The 18,034-nt window shown below is 51.6% G+C and overlaps 1 protein-coding gene across 6 annotated transcripts in view; it reads left to right on the top strand.

The window, feature by feature from the left end:
- LOC117407808 (butyrophilin subfamily 1 member A1-like) overlaps positions 1-8,945 on the top strand; it is an 87,588-nt gene extending 78,643 nt beyond the window's left edge. For all 6 annotated transcript variants that reach the window (XM_059018339.1, XM_059018343.1, XM_059018342.1 and 3 more), the window contains 3 exons: positions 2,483-2,512; positions 2,655-2,681; positions 8,026-8,945. In XM_059018339.1, the coding sequence (XP_058874322.1) occupies positions 2,483-2,512; positions 2,655-2,681; positions 8,026-8,582 (614 nt within the window). In that variant the 3' untranslated portion in view covers positions 8,583-8,945. The remainder of the gene's footprint in view (positions 1-2,482; positions 2,513-2,654; positions 2,682-8,025) is intronic.
- The last annotated feature ends 9,089 nt before the right edge of the window (positions 8,946-18,034 follow it).

The following is an 18,034-nucleotide window of genomic DNA, read 5'->3' as shown; positions in this document are numbered from 1 at the left end:
CACATCGAGAGACTGACATTTTTGCCCATTCCTCCTTGCAAAACAGCTCGAGCTCAGTGAGGTTGGATGGAGAGCATTTGTGAACAGCAGTTTTCAGTTCTTTCCACAGATTCTCGATTGGATTCAGGTCTGGACTTTGACTTGGCCATTCTAACACCTGGATATGTTTATTTGTGAACCATTCCATTGTAGATTTTGCTTTATGTTTTGGATCATTGTCTTGTTGGAAGACAAATCTCCGTCCCAGTCTCAGGTCTTTTGCAGACTCCATCAGGTTTTCTTCCAGAATGGTCCTGTATTTGGCTCCATCCATCTTCCCATCAATTTTAACCATCTTCCCTGTCCCTGCTGAAGAAAAGCAGGCCCAAACCATGATGCTGCCACCACCATGTTTGACAGTGGGGATGGTGTGTTCAGGGTGATGAGCTGTGTTGCTTTTACGCCAAACATAACGTTTTGCATTGTTGCCAAAAAGTTCGATTTTGGTTTCATCTGACCAGAGCACCTTCTTCCACATGTTTGGTGTGTCTCCCAGGTGGCTTGTGGCAAACTGTAAACGACACTTTTTATGGATATCTTTAAGAAATGGCTTCCTTCTTGCCACTCTTCCATAAAGGCCAGATTTGTGCAGTATACGACTGATTGTTGTCCTATGGACAGAGTCTCCCACCTCAGCTGTAGATCTCTGCAGTTCATCCAGAGTGATCATGGGCCTCTTGGCTGCATCTCTGATCAGTCTTCTCCTTGTATGAGCTGAAAGTTTAGAGGGACGGCCAGGTCTTGGTAGATTTGCAGTGGTCTGATACTCCTTCCATTTCAATATTATCGCTTGCACAGTGCTCCTTGGGATGTTTAAAGCTTGGGAAATCTTTTTGTATCCAAATCCGGCTTTAAACTTCTCCACAACAGTATCTCGGACCTGCCTGGTGTGTTCCTTGTTCTTCATGATGCTCTCTGCGCTTTAAACGGACCTCTGAGACTATCACAGTGCAGGTGCATTTATACAGAGACTTGATTACACACAGGTGGATTCTATTTATCATCATTAGTCATTTAGGTCAACATTGGATCATTCAGAGATCCTCACTGAACTTCTGGAGAGAGTTTGCTGCACTGAAAGTAAAGGGGCTGAATAATTTTGCACGCCCAATTTTTCAGTTTTTTATTTGTTAAAAAAGTTTGAAATATCCAATAAATTTCGTTCCACTTCATGATTGTGTCCCACTTGTTGTTGATTCTTCACAAAAAATTACAGTTTCATATCTTTATGTTTGAAGCCTGAAATGTGGCAAAAGGTCGCAAAGTTCAAGGGGGCCGAATACTTTCGCAAGGCACTGTAAATCTGAGAGGATTCAGGATTGGGAAGGGGAGGTTATTTGTAGATGGTAGAATTGTAGTATTTGTTAATATTTATGCACCAAACGATGAGAGAGAGAGGTGCTGTTTTTTCAGACTTTCAATGGAGTTCTAGCCCAGAGTCAGACTGAAGAAGTGGTTTTATTAGCTGGTAATTTTAATTGTACAGTTGACGACAAGCTAGACAGAAATAGCCCAGAGCCTCACCCCAGGTCAGTTCAGGAGCTGGTTAGTGTTTTAACAGCACATGATATGGAGGATGTGTGGAGAGTAATGAATCCTGATGTTAAGCACTATACCTGGGCTAAGGGGAGCCATGAGAATATATGTTTAGCTCGACTAGATACATTTGATGTGTTGAAGCATCATTTAAATTATTTTTCTAAATGTACTATTCATCCCACAGGTCTATCTGATCATAGTTTGCTCAGTCTGAATATGATTATCCATACTGAATGTGTTTATTCTTCCTATTGGCATTTTATACTAAACTTTTAAAAGACTTCTTTTATGAACAATGAAAGGCAGAAAGGGGCTTTTTTTTATCAATAAGGCAATGGTGGGACGTGAGTAAAGTTCAGACCTGACTGTTCTGTCAACAGTACACTATGAATGCTACAAAGAGCACTAGCGAGGCGACGAGAGAGCTGGAGGAGGATATCACTGAACTCCATAGGGCTCTGACAGAGGAGTTCATTTTTCTGGAGAGATGTGTGCTGGCTATAGTGGAGGTGGGGGGCTGTCAGAACAAGCCAAGCTGACAGAGGAGTTCATTTCTCTGGAGAGATGTGTGCTGGCTATCGGGGAGGTGAGGGGCTGTCAGAACAAGCCAAGCTGACAGAGGAGTTCATTTCTCTGGAGAGATGTGTGCTGGCTATCGGGGAGGTGAGGGGCTGTCAGAACAAGCCAAGCTGACAGAGGAGTTCATTTCTCTGGAGAGATGTGTGCTGGCTATCGGGGAGGTGGGGGGCTGTCAGAACAAGCCAAGCTGACAGAGGAGTTCATTTCTCTGTTTTCTGTCACCCCTGGCAACCCTACTGTATTTACATGTAACTCTCCACAATAGTGCGCAATAGATTTTACACCTCAGTGTGCAGAATGTAATCCAGCTCTCTTCTTTTCACAGAGTCTGTAAAGCGAGAGGTCCTTAAATCAGGTATGTAGAGTGTGTGGAAATCCACAGCCTGACTCACCCCAGCACAGCCCTGCTGGTTAGTGTGTGCTACACATCTTCTGAACTGTAGAAAGTACAGGAGGAGTGATTGTAAAATAATGCTCTCTTTATTTCTGTGTTCTAGAATGGAAGTGGATCCTCAGCTCAGCAGGTATGTGTCTCTTCAATGGATTCCTTTCACAGTGGAGGGTAAAAGAACAGCGAGGAGCCCCGTCTCACTCACTGTGTTTACATCTATATTTACATTGTGCCCCATTTAAACCTCTGTGCACTCCCAGCTCAGCTAACGCCAGCCTTGTGTGCCTCCCAAAGGAAACACTGAAAAGGAGAGGAGAAAGTGTGTTTAGTTATAATGCCCCAGATTGTGTACTCACTGTGAAGTGAAGATCACATGTAGACACTGCAGGGGTCCATATGTTACACTTTGACATGCAGCTAGAGAACTGCTGATCTGATTGTGATGAAACTTGGTACAGACATTCATTATACACATTATTAAGAGCATCACAATCTGGAGCCTGTCTGCACCTCTCCTCTCATGAGTGTACCCCTCCCTCTATCCTTCTCTCCTCTCCTCTCCTCCTCAGTGGGGATGCATATCCCAGTGTATACTCGAGGCAGGGCTTCTGATTGTCAGTGTTTTACCCGACTTTTCTACTCTGCTTTAAGAATTCATCTGATCCCTGTGAAGCAGTTTGTGTCTCTCAATCACAACTGAGAAACGTGTTCATAGTAAACTTGATTCATTCTGTGAAACAACTAAATGGGCTTTTCAATCAGCCAAGCCTTCATTTTCATTACAAGCAGGACATGCAAACGAGATCGCGACATGTTAATAAGAGACTCCTCTTTATTAAAGCTAGAATGAACAATACAGTATTTTATGCTGGACTCACTTTATTACAATCGCTGTGCGTGACTGTATTGACATTAATAAAGAGGAGTCGCTTCTGCTTTGAAATGAAAAAGTAAGACTTACGATTTAAAAGCCCATTTAGTAGAAAAAATATATATAAATTCAATCAGTTGTACAGTTGTGATTGAGAAGCATGAATTGCTTAAATTCTTAAGGAGATGAGAAAACTCAGGATGAAAAAACAGAAATCCGAAGCCCTAATTATGTTTATGTGCAAATACCCCTCCTCTCCTTCCCTTATACATTCCCTCTCTCCTCTCCCTCCCTCTGCTCTCCCTCCCCTCTCTCCTCTCCTATCCCCCTCCTTCTCTCTCTCCTCTTCTCTCCCTCTCCCCTCTACCTCTCCTCTCCCCCTCCTCTTCCTCCCTCTCCATCCCTCTCCTCCTCTCCTCTTGTTTTCTGAGTACATTGACTTTGTCTAAATTTTACCCCGTACACCACGTTGTAGAATTTTATCATTTAAACCTTCATGCCAAATGGAATCAAATGCTTTTTTAAAGTCTATAAAACTGCCGTGTGTGACTGTGCTGTGTTTCAGGGAGGGCACTATGATCTCCCTGTAGCCTGAGGGACAGTGAGTGGCACATCTGCACGGCACCACGTCTCTAATAGGATCATAATATCAATATTATTTACATTGAGAACAAACTCAGGGTCTGTGCTCTTCAGCCTGAAGACCGAGGAGTACAGACCCTGGATGTTCAGCAGCTGATTGAAGGAGATCTCATCTTTTCTCTTTTCTCTTTTAAATTTCTATTATTTGTAATAAAACAAGAAGCAAATTACAACATTAAGTAAATATGTAGATGTGTCTGTGCAGTGATACTGTGTCTGATACACACACACACACACACACACACACACGCACACACGCACACGCACACACACACACACGCACACGCACACACACACACACACACACACGCACGCACACGCACACACACACACACACACACACACACACATTGTTTTTCTTCATATTCATATCCCATTCGTTTCTGGTATTTTCCCAGGTAAACTTGGGTTTCCTGTGTCCTACCCGAGTGCTGCGGGTCCCTCAGTCCAGCAGTCTTGAGCAGAGGGTGTTGAGGAGCTGTTTTATCTCACCCAGCTCAGTGGTGGCAGGGGGGGCTGGCTGAGCGAGGGCTCCAGAGTAGCTGGCTGGTGCTGCGGCTGGTTGGTGCGCGGAGGGGCTCTGGGTCTGGCTGGTCCTGGCTGGGCTGTGCTGCTCCGGGTTGCAATGGCTCAGACAGTGTTGGGCCTTGCTGTGCTGTGCGGGTGAGGGATGGGTTGGCCCCTCGCAGGTGTGTGTCCTGTGGCTCCAGGGGGTCTCCTCACTGGTGTGTGTCCTGTGGCTCCAGGGGGTCTCCTCACTGGTTGTATGCTGCGCGGGGGGGGGGGGGCTGGCTGTATTCTTGAGGGATTTATCAAAGACCCGGACGGCTTCCTGGTTGAGGTGCACTCTGTCGTACAGCTGCCAGGGGCTCAGTGTGGGGGGGTGTGCCAGGTGGACGCTGGGTATCAGAGCACAGCCCCGGATGATCTCAGCGTTGATATTACTGGTGATGTGTGGGGGGGTGTCTGCTCTGTGGAAATGACAACTCTGGAGTGTGAACTCCTGCGTGGCTCTCTCTGACACCTTCCTCACTGCTGTGGCCACGTCTCCGCGCTGGTCCAGGGCATTGGTGCCGGTATGCATGGCGATGTGTCGGGGGCTCCCCAGGCTGGTTCGGTTCAGTAGCTGCAGGGCTCTCTAACAGCCTTTTCACACGAGCACACCAGAGCCGAGCCGAGCCCTCACGGTACGGCTAGTTTCACACGGGTCATTTTGTCGAGCCGAACCGGAACCGTGAAACTCTGGCCTCGCGAGATATCTGGTACTGGCTCGGTGCTGAGCAAGGCTGGGGGCGCGGTTAACTCGTACTGCCTGAAACGAGAGTCTACCAAAAGATTTCACAGGAATTGAGAAATATGAGACTAAACCGCAGCGCGAAACAGTGTTGTGAAAAAATAAAAATAATAAAACAGGATTAAAAAAATAAAAGATCATAACAATAAAAGCGTCAGACCGCAAAAAAAGTGAATCTGATGTCTTAATGGACGCAGTTCTTGGTCACAGACCTGCAGCGACCGGCGCCGATGTGTTGAATTCAGAGACTTGTCTTCTGGAAAGTATTTCTCCTTTAAATTGTTTAACACTGACAGGGATCATTTCAAACAGAGACAAATCAATCCTTACAGTGTGTGAACTGCAAGGTCTGCTGCTGCTTCATGAATTGAGTTCCATGTATTTATCAGCAACGCTTTATATAGCGTGACATAAATTAATATTAAATAGATATGCAACTGATATTAATGTTAAATTAATAAATATGCAATAGCGTGTAACCTTTGAAACCATTCCATTTGATTCCTTTCTATTTAGTGGCTTAAGAATGTTTATTAGACATTGTAGCAGGGCGAGTGCCCTGCACGTGTGTATTTAGTGTTGGTATCATTTGTATGTTGAAATGGGTTTGTTGTATGTTTTGGAGTTGATTTGTTTTATTGAATTATTGTTTTAGACGGGCGCTTGATTGAGACTTGCTGCCTGCTAGGTTTGGTTGAGGGGAAGGGCAGCAAGTGATTGGCTGGCGCTGGACCTCAATCAGCCGGTGGGCGGGTCTTGATCGAGTGTCCGCGGGAGATGGCTCAGGGCTGCTGCAAGGCGTGGCGTTTTCACGGCACCTTTGATTTCTAGTTTGTGGGATTGTGTTTTGTTTTGCACTTTTTGTACAGCTTGATGTACTAGTCCTCTGTGCGTTACCATCGCTGGTAACGTCACATGACCACCTTTATTTTACTTTCGTTTTCTGTTTGTTTGTGAATAAAACCTGCGCGCCTGTGCCGGCGTTGTCAACACCACGTCTGTGTCTCTGTATGCTTGAACAGCGGCTACCCCCACGCGTGACACGAGGAAGACCCTGTCACAGACATGATAATAACCGAGCCAGGTTTCCTGCCACACAGTGAAGTGCAGCAGGCAGCACGCTCCTTATGCTGCACAGCTGATACTAAAATGCTGGTTTCTTGCTAAATGTTACCCAAATATCGATTGAAAATGTAATGGCACGTCACGTCCATTTATATCACGTTTTTTTACCATTGAAAATATGTAATAATTTCCCCTTATTGAAAATACAGTTAATCTGACTTGAATGTCAATGGAAAGTAACAAGGAATAATTGAACGTAAATTTAATATGCAATTTAACATTCATTTAATGTCAGTTTAATATTAATTTATGCCACGCAATATAAAGCATTATCATTTTTTCTAATGAATAAAGTGATCAGTAATCGCGCATATTATTTTGTGGTTACTTTATAAACCAGTCCTTAACAGAAAATAAATAAATAAAGAAATAAGCTCCGTATATTGGAAATGTGCAAAGTATCTGAAAATCACATTCAATTCGGTCATTTTAAAAAATCCCATCTATTAACATTGCATGTGTAAAAACAAGCTGTACAGAAAAATCTCTTTAATGTTTCGTTTAGATTTTGTTTTTAATAGGCCTGCTTTAAATCTATTTTTCTGACGTGTTTACTGACATTTTTAAATACTATCTGTAGCTTTTTAAAGTTATTATTAGTAGTAGTTAATGTAACTTTAATAATATGAAATGAAATTATTCGGTTTGTATTTGCAGTCAGCAGCATGTGAAACACAAACCCATATTTGTGTATTCGTGTGAAATCTTTTGGTACTTTATCGTTTGGGACAGTCCGACCTCGGGATCCATTCTCAAAACAAATCCACAGCACTCCTCTGTGCGCGCGTGTCCGTGGAATCTGACGTCACGTTCCACAGGCAGCTGCTTCTTTGAGCAGCAGTGTGAACACACCCGCGCTGGGGGGGCTCGGCTCGGCTCGGCTCGGCTCGGGTGTGCTGGTCTGAAAAGGCTGAGATGTTTGGGCTCCAGATCTTGTTCACTCGCCGGTCACGGAAGAGCCTCCGTCAGGGTTTTCTCTCACACTTTCAGTTTGTTTTGTTCTTCTCCCCTCTTCAGGATCGCGTATCTCGCGGCTCATTGCGTTCACTGCGGTTTCCATGACAACAGAACACCGCTACAGTTCGAAATTCGAAGAACTGCTACAATTCCAACTGCGATTCCAAACTGCAGCTTGAGTTCATCCTGTCGATTTAAGAGACTTTACTGTACGAGGCGATCTCGGGGTTTAGTTAATATTTATATCTAGAAAATATTATTATTTCAAGATTCATTTTAATTGAGGTAAGAGGCTCAGCTTCTGCCTTTGTCACCTTTCTTTCTTTCTTTCCTTCTTTCTTTCTTTCTTTCTTTCTTTCGTTCCTCTTTTCTCTTATTTTATAATAATAATACTGCTCATAATAATAATAATAATAATAATCTGTTTTAGACGTCATTTTAAGGTTATTTAAGGTTGTGGTTTGGCTGTTAGGCCAGTTTTTTTTTTTTAAACCCTTTTTGTGTAAATAATAATAATAATAATAATAATAATAATAATAATAATAATAATAATAATAATAATAATGATGTCTCTTCTCTGCTCCACAGTTGATGTGACTCTGGACCCTGATACAGCACACCGCCGGCTCATCCTGTCTGCGGAGGGGAAACGAGTGAGACTGGGAGAGGCATGGCAGGATCTCCCTGCCAATCCAGAGAGATTTGATTACTGGGAGTGTGTGCTGGGCAGGGAGGGGTACACCTCGGGGAGACGCTACTGGCAGGTGCAGGTGGGGGGGAATAGAGACTGGAGATTAGGAGTCAGCAGAGAGTCTGCCCGGAGGAAGGGGGATTTCAGCATGATCCCCCAGCAGGGTTACTGGACTGTGGAGTGGAATGGATATAGAGATGCGTTCACTGCTCTCACTGACCCCCAGACACCCCTCCCCCGGAGCCTGAAGCCCCAGAAGCTGGGGGTGTATCTGGATTATGAGGAAGGGCAGCTCTCCTTTTACAATGTGGAGACCAGATCTCACATCTACACTTTCACTGACATGAAGTTCAATCCCAATGAGAAACTCTATCCATTCTTCTATATTGAGGACTGGAATACAGAGCTTGTGCTGGAGTCCCCTGACCCTGACCCTGTCAGCGCTACAGATTAAACACACATTGCTGTCTGAACCAGGAAACTATTCAAACAGCTCAGACAATCTCCTCTTCACTTTCACTGACACTCTCTCTGCACTCTTCGGGGCTGATGAGAAGAAATCCTCTCTCTTCCACCCTCTTACCCTGAGCCCCTCCTCTTTATTTCTCAACACCCCCTTTCCTACTCTCCCTTCCTGTCTCCCTCTCTCTTTCCCCTCCACCTCTCCATCTCCAGATCCCTCTTTCTCTCCTCTTCTGCTCTCCTCTCTCTTTCTCTTTCTCTTCCCTCTTATATAATAATCCCCTCCCTCTCTTTTTCTGTCTCTTCCCTCTTATATAATAATCCCCTCCCTCTCTTTTTCTCTCCCCTCCCTCTCTTTTTTCTCTCTCTTCCCTCTTATATAATAATCCCCTCCCTCTCTTTTTCTCTCTCTTCCCTCTTATATAATAATCCCCTCCCTCTCTTTTTCTCTCTCTCCCCTCTTATATAATAATCCCCTCCCTCTCTTTTTCTTTCTCCTCTTCTGCTCTCCTCTCTTTTTCTCTCTCTTCCCTCTTATATAATAATCCCCTCCCTCTCTTTTTCTCTCTCTTCCCTCTTATATAATAATCCCCTCCCTCTCTTTTTCTCTCTCTTCCCTCTTATATAATAATCCTCTCCCTCTTTTAGTCTCTCTTCCCTCTTATATAATAATCCCCTCCCTCTCTTTTTCTCTTTCTCTCCTCTTCTGCTCTCCTCTCTTTTTCTCTCTTCCCTCTTATATAATAATCCCCTCCCTCTCTTTTTCTCTCTCTTCCCTCTTATATAATAATCCCCTCCCTCTCTTTTTCTCTCTCTTCCCTCTTATATAATAATCCCCTCCCTCTCTTTTTCTCTCTCTTCCCTCTTATATAATAATCCCCTCCCTCTCTTTTTCTCTCTCTCCCCTCTTATATAATAATCCCCTCCCTCTCTTTTTCTCTTTCTCCTCTTCTGCTCTCCTCTCTTTTTCTCTCTCTTCCCTCTTATATAATAATCCCCTCCCTCTCTTTTTCTCTCTCTTCCCTCTTATATAATAATCCCCTCCCTCTCTTTTTCTCTCTCTTCCCTCTTATATAATAATCCTCTCCCTCTTTTAGTCTCTCTTCCCTCTTATATAATAATCCCCTCCCTCTCTTTTTCTCTTTCTCTCCTCTTCTGCTCTCCTCTCTTTTTCTCTTCCCTCTTATATAATAATCCCCTCCCTCTCTTTTTCTCTCTTCCCTCTTATATAATAATCCCCTCCCTCTTTTTTCTCTCTTCCCTCTTATATAATAATCCCCTCCCTCTCTTTTTCTCTCTCTTCCCTCTTATATAATAATCCCCTCCCTCTCTTTCTCATTCTCTTCCCTCTTATATAATAATCCCCTCCCTCTCTTTGTGATCACAGTAGCCTTTGTGCGGCCAAGACTAATATTTTGCGCTACTTTTGAGTCCTTAAAAATGTCTTTCAGCACATCAGTCAAATGATCAGCGGCTTGCAAGGCTATGTTATGCTCAGACAAAAATCCAGAAAGCTTCAGCTCTGCAGTTTTAACAGCAGTTTCTAAATTTACGTTTTCAGTACTCACATGCATGCACTGTGTGATTGACATCTGATTCAGAGCCAAACATTCTACTCTCACTCTCTCCACCCTGCCTTCTCTACTCTCCCTCTCTCCTCCATCCTCTCTACTCTCCCTCTCTCCACCCTGCCTTCTCTACTCTCCCTCTCTCCTCCCTGCCTTCTCTACTCTCCCTCTCTCCTCCATCCTCTCTACTCTCCCTCTCTCCACCCTGCCTTCTCTACTCTCCCTCTCTCCTCCCTGCCTTCTCTACTCTCCCTCTCTCCACCCTGCCCTCTCTACTCTCCCTCTCTCCACCCTGCCTTCTCTACTCTCCCTCTCTCCTCCATCCTCTCTACACTCCCTCTCTCCTCCCTGCCCTCTCTACTCTCCCTCTCTCCTCCATCCTCTCTACTCTCCCTCTCTCCACCCTGCCTTCTCTACTCTCCCTCTCTCCTCCCTGCCTTCTCTACTCTCCCTCTCTCCTCCATCCTCTTTCCTCTCCCTCTCTCCTCCATCCTCTCTACTCTCCCTCTCTCCTCCATCCTCTCTACTCTCCCTCTCCTCTCCTCCCTCTCCCTCTCTCCTCCCTGCCCTCTCTAATTTTGTACTGTGATATTTTGTAACAGCTGTAAGTCTCCCTGGATAAGGGTGTCTGCTAAGAAATAAATAATGATAAAATACTTTCTAGACGCATTATTTTCCATGTAATCAATATTTACACTGAAGCTGAGATGCTCCCTGAATATTATTCATTGCTAAACTCAGTGAACTGATTTCTGCTATTTTGATATGAATCTTCTGTTCTGTTTTTGTAGCGCATCTATTTTCTGTCTTTCTTGATAAAATGTATAAAAGATATAACGGTGTTGTGTGATTTACTGCTCAATTGTTTACCTCGGCAATCTTGAACTCGTAAAAAGAAAGACATTCATGACAGCAGAGTGCTGATTAAATTAGACCATTTACACATATGAATGAATTGGATCCTTAAACTGGACATTTTAATTGTGATTCTTCACACATAACTCTCAACAATAACAAGCCTGTTGGGACCATGAGCAGATTCTTCACAGAGACAGCTGGGGCTGCACTACAGATCCACACCGCTGAGGAGAGAGGGGAGGGGGAAAGGGAGGGAGGGGGAGACAGCTGGGGCTGTACTACAGATCCACACTGCTGAGGAGAGAGGAGAGGGGGAGAGGGAGGGAGGGGGAGACAGCTGGGGCTGTAATACAGATCCACACCGCTGGTGAGAGAGGGGAGGGGGAGAGGGAGGGAGGGGGAGACAGCTGGGGCTGCACTACAGATCCACACCGCTGAGGAGAGAGCGGGGGAGACAACTGGGGCTGTACTACAGATCCACACCGCTGAGGAGAGAGGGGAGGGGGAGAGGGAGGGTGGGGGAAACAGCTGGGGCTGCACTACAGATCCACACCGCTGAGGAGAGAGCGGGGGAGACAACTGGGGCTGTACTACAGATCCACACTGCTGGTGAGAGAGGGGAGGGGGAGACAGCTGGGGCTGCACTACAGATCCACACCGCTGAGGAGAGAGGGGAGGGAGGGGAGACAGCTGGGGCTGTACTACAGATCCACACCGCTGAGGAGAGAGGGGAGGGGGAGGGGGAGGGGAGGGGAGGGGGAGACAGCTGGGGCTGTAGTACAGATCCACACCGCTGAGGAGAGAGGGGAGGGGGAGACAGCTGGGGCTGTACTACAGATCCACACCGCTGGTGCGAGAGGGGAGGGGGAGAGGGAGGGAGCGGGAGACAGCTAGGGCTGTACTACAGATCCACACCGCTGAGGAGAGAGGGGAGGGGGAGACAGCTGGGGCTGTACTACAGATCCACACTGCTGGTGCGAGAGGGGAGGGGGAGAGGGAGGGAGCGGGAGACAGCTAGGGCTGTACTACAGATCCACACCGCTGAGGAGAGAGGGGAGGGGGAGACAGCTGGGGCTGTACTACAGATCCACATCGCTGGGGAGAGAGGGGAGGGGGAGAGGGAGGGAGGGGGAGACAGCTGGGGCTGTACTACAGATCCACACCGCTGAGGAGAGAGGGGAGGGGGAGAGGGAGGGAGGGGGAGAGAGCTGGGGCTGTAATACAGATCCACACCGCTGGTGAGAGAGGGGAGGGGGAGGGGGAGACAGCTGGGGCTGTAATACAGATCCAAACCGCTGGTGAGAGAGGGGAGGGGGAGAGGGAGGGAGGGGGAGACAGCTGGGGCTGTACTACAGATCCACACCGCTGAGTAGAGAGGGGAGGGAGGGGGAGACAGCTGGGGCTGCACTACAGATCCACACCTCTGGTGAGAGAGGGGAGGGGGAGAGGGAGGGAGGAGGAGACAGCTGGGGCTGTACTACAGATCCACACTGCTGAGGAGAGAGGGGAGGGGGAGAGGGAGGGAGGGGGAGACAGCTGGGGCTGCACTACAGATCCACACCGCTGAGGAGAGAGCGGGGGAGACAACTGGGGCTGTACTACAGATCCACACCGCTGAGGAGAGAGGGGAGGGGGAGAGGGAGGGTGGGGGAAACAGCTGGGGCTGCACTACAGATCCACACCGCTGAGGAGAGAGCGGGGGAGACAACTGGGGCTGTACTACAGATCCACACTGCTGGTGAGAGAGGGGAGGGGGAGAGGGAGGGAGGGGGAGACAGCTGGGGCTGTACTACAGATCCACACCGCTGAGGAGAGAGGGGAGGGGGAGAGGGAGGGAGGGGGAGAGAGCTGGGGCTGTAATACAGATCCACACCGCTGGTGAGAGAGGGGAGGGGGAGGGGGAGACAGCTGGGGCTGTAATACAGATCCAAACCGCTGGTGAGAGAGGGGAGGGGGAGAGGGAGGGAGGGGGAGACAGCTGGGGCTGTACTACAGATCTACACCGCTGAGGAGAGAGGGGAGGGGGAGAGGGAGGGAGGGAGGGGGAGACAGCTGTGGCTGTACTACAGATCCACACCGCTGAGGAGAGAGGGGAGGGGGAGAGGGAGGGAGGGGGAGACAGCTGGGGCTGTACTACAAATCCACACTGCTGAGGAGAGAGGGGAGCGGGAGGGGGAGAGAGGGGGAGACAGCTGGGGCTGCACTACAGATCAACACCGCTGGGGAGAGAGGGGAGGGGGAGACAGCTGGAGCTGCACTACAGATCCACACCGCTGGGGAGAGAGGGGAGGGGGAGTGGGAGAGAACTGGGGCTGTACTACAGATCCACACCGCTGGGGAGAGAGGGGAGGGGGAGACAGCTGGGGCTGCACTACAGATCCACACCACAGGGGAGCGAGGGGAGAGGGAGACAGCTGGGGCTGCACTACAGATCCACACCGCTGAGGAGAGAGGGGAGGGGGAGACAGCTGGGGCTGTACTACAGATCCACACCGCTGAGGAGAGAGGGGAGGGGGAGACAGCTGGGGCTGCACTACAGATCCACACCGCTGAGGAGAGAGGGGAGGGGGGGAGGGAGGGAGGGGGAGGCAGCTGGGGCTGTACTACAGATCCACACCGCTGGGGAGAGAGGGGAGGGGGAAACTGCTGGGGCTGCACTACAGATCCACACTGCTGGGGAGAGAGGGGAGGGGGAGACAGCTGGGGCTGTACTACAGATCCACACCGCTGAGGAGAGAGGGGAGGGGGGGAGGGAGGGAGGGGGAGGCAGCTGGGGCTGTACTACAGATCCACACCACTGAGGAGAGAGGGGAGGGGGAGACAGCTGGGGCTGCACTACAGATCCACACCGCTGAGGAGAGAGGGGAGTGGGAGACAGCTGGGGCTGTACTACAGATCCACACCGCTGAGGAGAGAGGGTTGGGGGAGACAGCTGGGGCCGTACTACAGATCCACACCACTGAGGAGACAGGGGAGGGGGAGACAGCTGGAGCTGTACTACAGATACACACCGCTAAGGAGAGAGTGGAGGGGGAGAGGGAGGGAGTGGGAGACAGCTGGGGCTGTACTACAGATCCACACCGCTGAGGAGAGAGGGGAGGGGGAGAGGGAGGGAGGGGGAGACAGCTGGGGCTGTACTACAGATCCACACCGCTGGTGAGAGAGGGGAGGGGGAGAGGGAGGGAGGGGGAGACAGCTGGGGCTGTACTACAGATCCACACCGCTGAGTAGAGAGGGGAGGGAGGGGGAGACAGCTGGGGCTGCACTACAGATCCACACCTCTGGTGAGAGAGGGGAGGGGGAGAGGGAGGGAGGAGGAGACAGCTGGGGCTGTACTACAGATCCACACCGCTGAGGAGAGAGGGGAGGGGGAGAGGGAGGGAGGGGGAGACAGCTGGGGCTGTACTACAGATCTACACCGCTGAGGAGAGAGGGGAGGGGGAGAGGGAGGGAGGGGGAGACAGCTGGGGCTGTACTACAGATCCACACTGCTGAGGAGAGAGGGGAGGGGGAGAGGGAGGGAGGGGGAGACAGCTGGGGCTGTACTACAAATCCACACTGCTGAGGAGAGAGGGGAGCGGGAGGGGGAGAGAGGGGGAGACAGCTGGGGCTGCACTACAGATCAACACCGCTGGGGAGAGAGGGGAGGGGGAGACAGCTGGAGCTGCACTACAGATCCACACCGCTGGGGAGAGAGGGGAGGGGGAGTGGGAGAGAACTGGGGCTGTACTACAGATCCACACCGCTGGGGAGAGAGGGGAGGGGGAGACAGCTGGGGCTGCACTACAGATCCACACCACAGGGGAGCGAGGGGAGAGGGAGACAGCTGGGGCTGCACTACAGATCCACACCGCTGAGGAGAGGGGGGGAGACAGCTGGGGCTGCACTACAGATCCACACCACTGAGGAGAGAGGGGAGGGGGAGACAGCTGGGGCTGCAGCACAGATCCACACCGCTGGGGAGAGAGGGGAGGGGGAGACAGCTGGGGCTGTACTACAGATCCACACCGCTGGTGCGAGAGGGGAGGGTGAGAGGTAGGGAGCGGGAGACAGCTGGGGCTGTACTACAGATCCACACCGCTGAGGAGAGAGGGGAGGGGGAGACAGCTGGGGCAGCACTACAGATCCACACCGCTGAGGAGAGAGGGGAGTGGGAGACAGCTGGGGCTGTACTACAGATCCACACCGCTGAGGAGAGAGGGTTGGGGGAGACAGCTGGGGCCGTACTACAGATCCACACCACTGAGGAGACAGGGGAGGGGGAGACAGCTGGAGCTGTACTACAGATACACACCGCTAAGGAGAGAGTGGAGGGGGAGACAGCTGGGGCTGTTCTACAGATCCACATCGCTGAGGAGAGAGGGGAGGGGGAGACAGCTGGGGCTGTACTACAGATCCACACCTCTGGTGAGAGAGGGGAGGGGGAGAGGGAGGGAGGAGGAGACAGCTGGGGCTGTACTACAGATCCACACTGCTGAGGAGAGAGGGGAGGGGGAGAGGGAGGGAGGGGGAGACAGCTGGGGCTGCACTACAGATCCACACCGCTGAGGAGAGAGCGGGGGAGACAACTGGGGCTGTACTACAGATCCACACCGCTGAGGAGAGAGGGGAGGGGGAGAGGGAGGGTGGGGGAAACAGCTGGGGCTGCACTACAGATCCACACCGCTGAGGAGAGAGCGGGGGAGACAACTGGGGCTGTACTACAGATCCACACTGCTGGTGAGAGAGGGGAGGGGGAGAGGGAGGGAGGGGGAGACAGCTGGGGCTGTACTACAGATCCACACCGCTGAGGAGAGAGGGGAGGGGGAGAGGGAGGGAGGGGGAGAGAGCTGGGGCTGTAATACAGATCCACACCGCTGGTGAGAGAGGGGAGGGGGAGGGGGAGACAGCTGGGGCTGTAATACAGATCCAAACCGCTGGTGAGAGAGGGGAGGGGGAGAGGGAGGGAGGGGGAGACAGCTGGGGCTGTACTACAGATCTACACCGCTGAGGAGAGAGGGGAGGGGGAGAGGGAGGGAGGGAGGGGGAGACAGCTGTGGCTGTACTACAGATCCACACCGCTGAGGAGAGAGGGGAGGGGGAGAGGGAGGGAGGGGGAGACAGCTGGGGCTGTACTACAAATCCACACTGCTGAGGAGAGAGGGGAGCGGGAGGGGGAGAGAGGGGGAGACAGCTGGGGCTGCACTACAGATCAACACCGCTGGGGAGAGAGGGGAGGGGGAGACAGCTGGAGCTGCACTACAGATCCACACCGCTGGGGAGAGAGGGGAGGGGGAGTGGGAGAGAACTGGGGCTGTACTACAGATCCACACCGCTGGGGAGAGAGGGGAGGGGGAGACAGCTGGGGCTGCACTACAGATCCACACCACAGGGGAGCGAGGGGAGAGGGAGACAGCTGGGGCTGCACTACAGATCCACACCGCTGAGGAGAGAGGGGAGGGGGAGACAGCTGGGGCTGTACTACAGATCCACACCGCTGAGGAGAGAGGGGAGGGGGAGACAGCTGGGGCTGCACTACAGATCCACACCGCTGAGGAGAGAGGGGAGGGGGGGAGGGAGGGAGGGGGAGGCAGCTGGGGCTGTACTACAGATCCACACCGCTGGGGAGAGAGGGGAGGGGGAAACTGCTGGGGCTGCACTACAGATCCACACTGCTGGGGAGAGAGGGGAGGGGGAGACAGCTGGGGCTGTACTACAGATCCACACCGCTGAGGAGAGAGGGGAGGGGGGGAGGGAGGGAGGGGGAGGCAGCTGGGGCTGTACTACAGATCCACACCACTGAGGAGAGAGGGGAGGGGGAGACAGCTGGGGCTGCACTACAGATCCACACCGCTGAGGAGAGAGGGGAGTGGGAGACAGCTGGGGCTGTACTACAGATCCACACCGCTGAGGAGAGAGGGTTGGGGGAGACAGCTGGGGCCGTACTACAGATCCACACCACTGAGGAGACAGGGGAGGGGGAGACAGCTGGAGCTGTACTACAGATACACACCGCTAAGGAGAGAGTGGAGGGGGAGAGGGAGGGAGTGGGAGACAGCTGGGGCTGTACTACAGATCCACACCGCTGAGGAGAGAGGGGAGGGGGAGAGGGAGGGAGGGGGAGACAGCTGGGGCTGTACTACAGATCCACACCGCTGGTGAGAGAGGGGAGGGGGAGAGGGAGGGAGGGGGAGACAGCTGGGGCTGTACTACAGATCCACACCGCTGAGTAGAGAGGGGAGGGAGGGGGAGACAGCTGGGGCTGCACTACAGATCCACACCTCTGGTGAGAGAGGGGAGGGGGAGAGGGAGGGAGGAGGAGACAGCTGGGGCTGTACTACAGATCCACACCGCTGAGGAGAGAGGGGAGGGGGAGAGGGAGGGAGGGGGAGACAGCTGGGGCTGTACTACAGATCTACACCGCTGAGGAGAGAGGGGAGGGGGAGAGGGAGGGAGGGGGAGACAGCTGGGGCTGTACTACAGATCCACACTGCTGAGGAGAGAGGGGAGGGGGAGAGGGAGGGAGGGGGAGACAGCTGGGGCTGTACTACAAATCCACACTGCTGAGGAGAGAGGGGAGCGGGAGGGGGAGAGAGGGGGAGACAGCTGGGGCTGCACTACAGATCAACACCGCTGGGGAGAGAGGGGAGGGGGAGACAGCTGGAGCTGCACTACAGATCCACACCGCTGGGGAGAGAGGGGAGGGGGAGTGGGAGAGAACTGGGGCTGTACTACAGATCCACACCGCTGGGGAGAGAGGGGAGGGGGAGACAGCTGGGGCTGCACTACAGATCCACACCACAGGGGAGCGAGGGGAGAGGGAGACAGCTGGGGCTGCACTACAGATCCACACCGCTGAGGAGAGGGGGGGAGACAGCTGGGGCTGCACTACAGATCCACACCACTGAGGAGAGAGGGGAGGGGGAGACAGCTGGGGCTGCAGCACAGATCCACACCGCTGGGGAGAGAGGGGAGGGGGAGACAGCTGGGGCTGTACTACAGATCCACACCGCTGGTGCGAGAGGGGAGGGTGAGAGGT

This window comes from Acipenser ruthenus, chromosome 59 (genome assembly GCF_902713425.1).
Source record: "Acipenser ruthenus chromosome 59, fAciRut3.2 maternal haplotype, whole genome shotgun sequence".
Taxonomy (NCBI): Eukaryota; Metazoa; Chordata; class Actinopteri; order Acipenseriformes; family Acipenseridae; genus Acipenser; species Acipenser ruthenus.
Note: the sequence above shows the minus strand (reverse complement) of the source record. Positions and strands in the feature narration are given on the sequence as shown.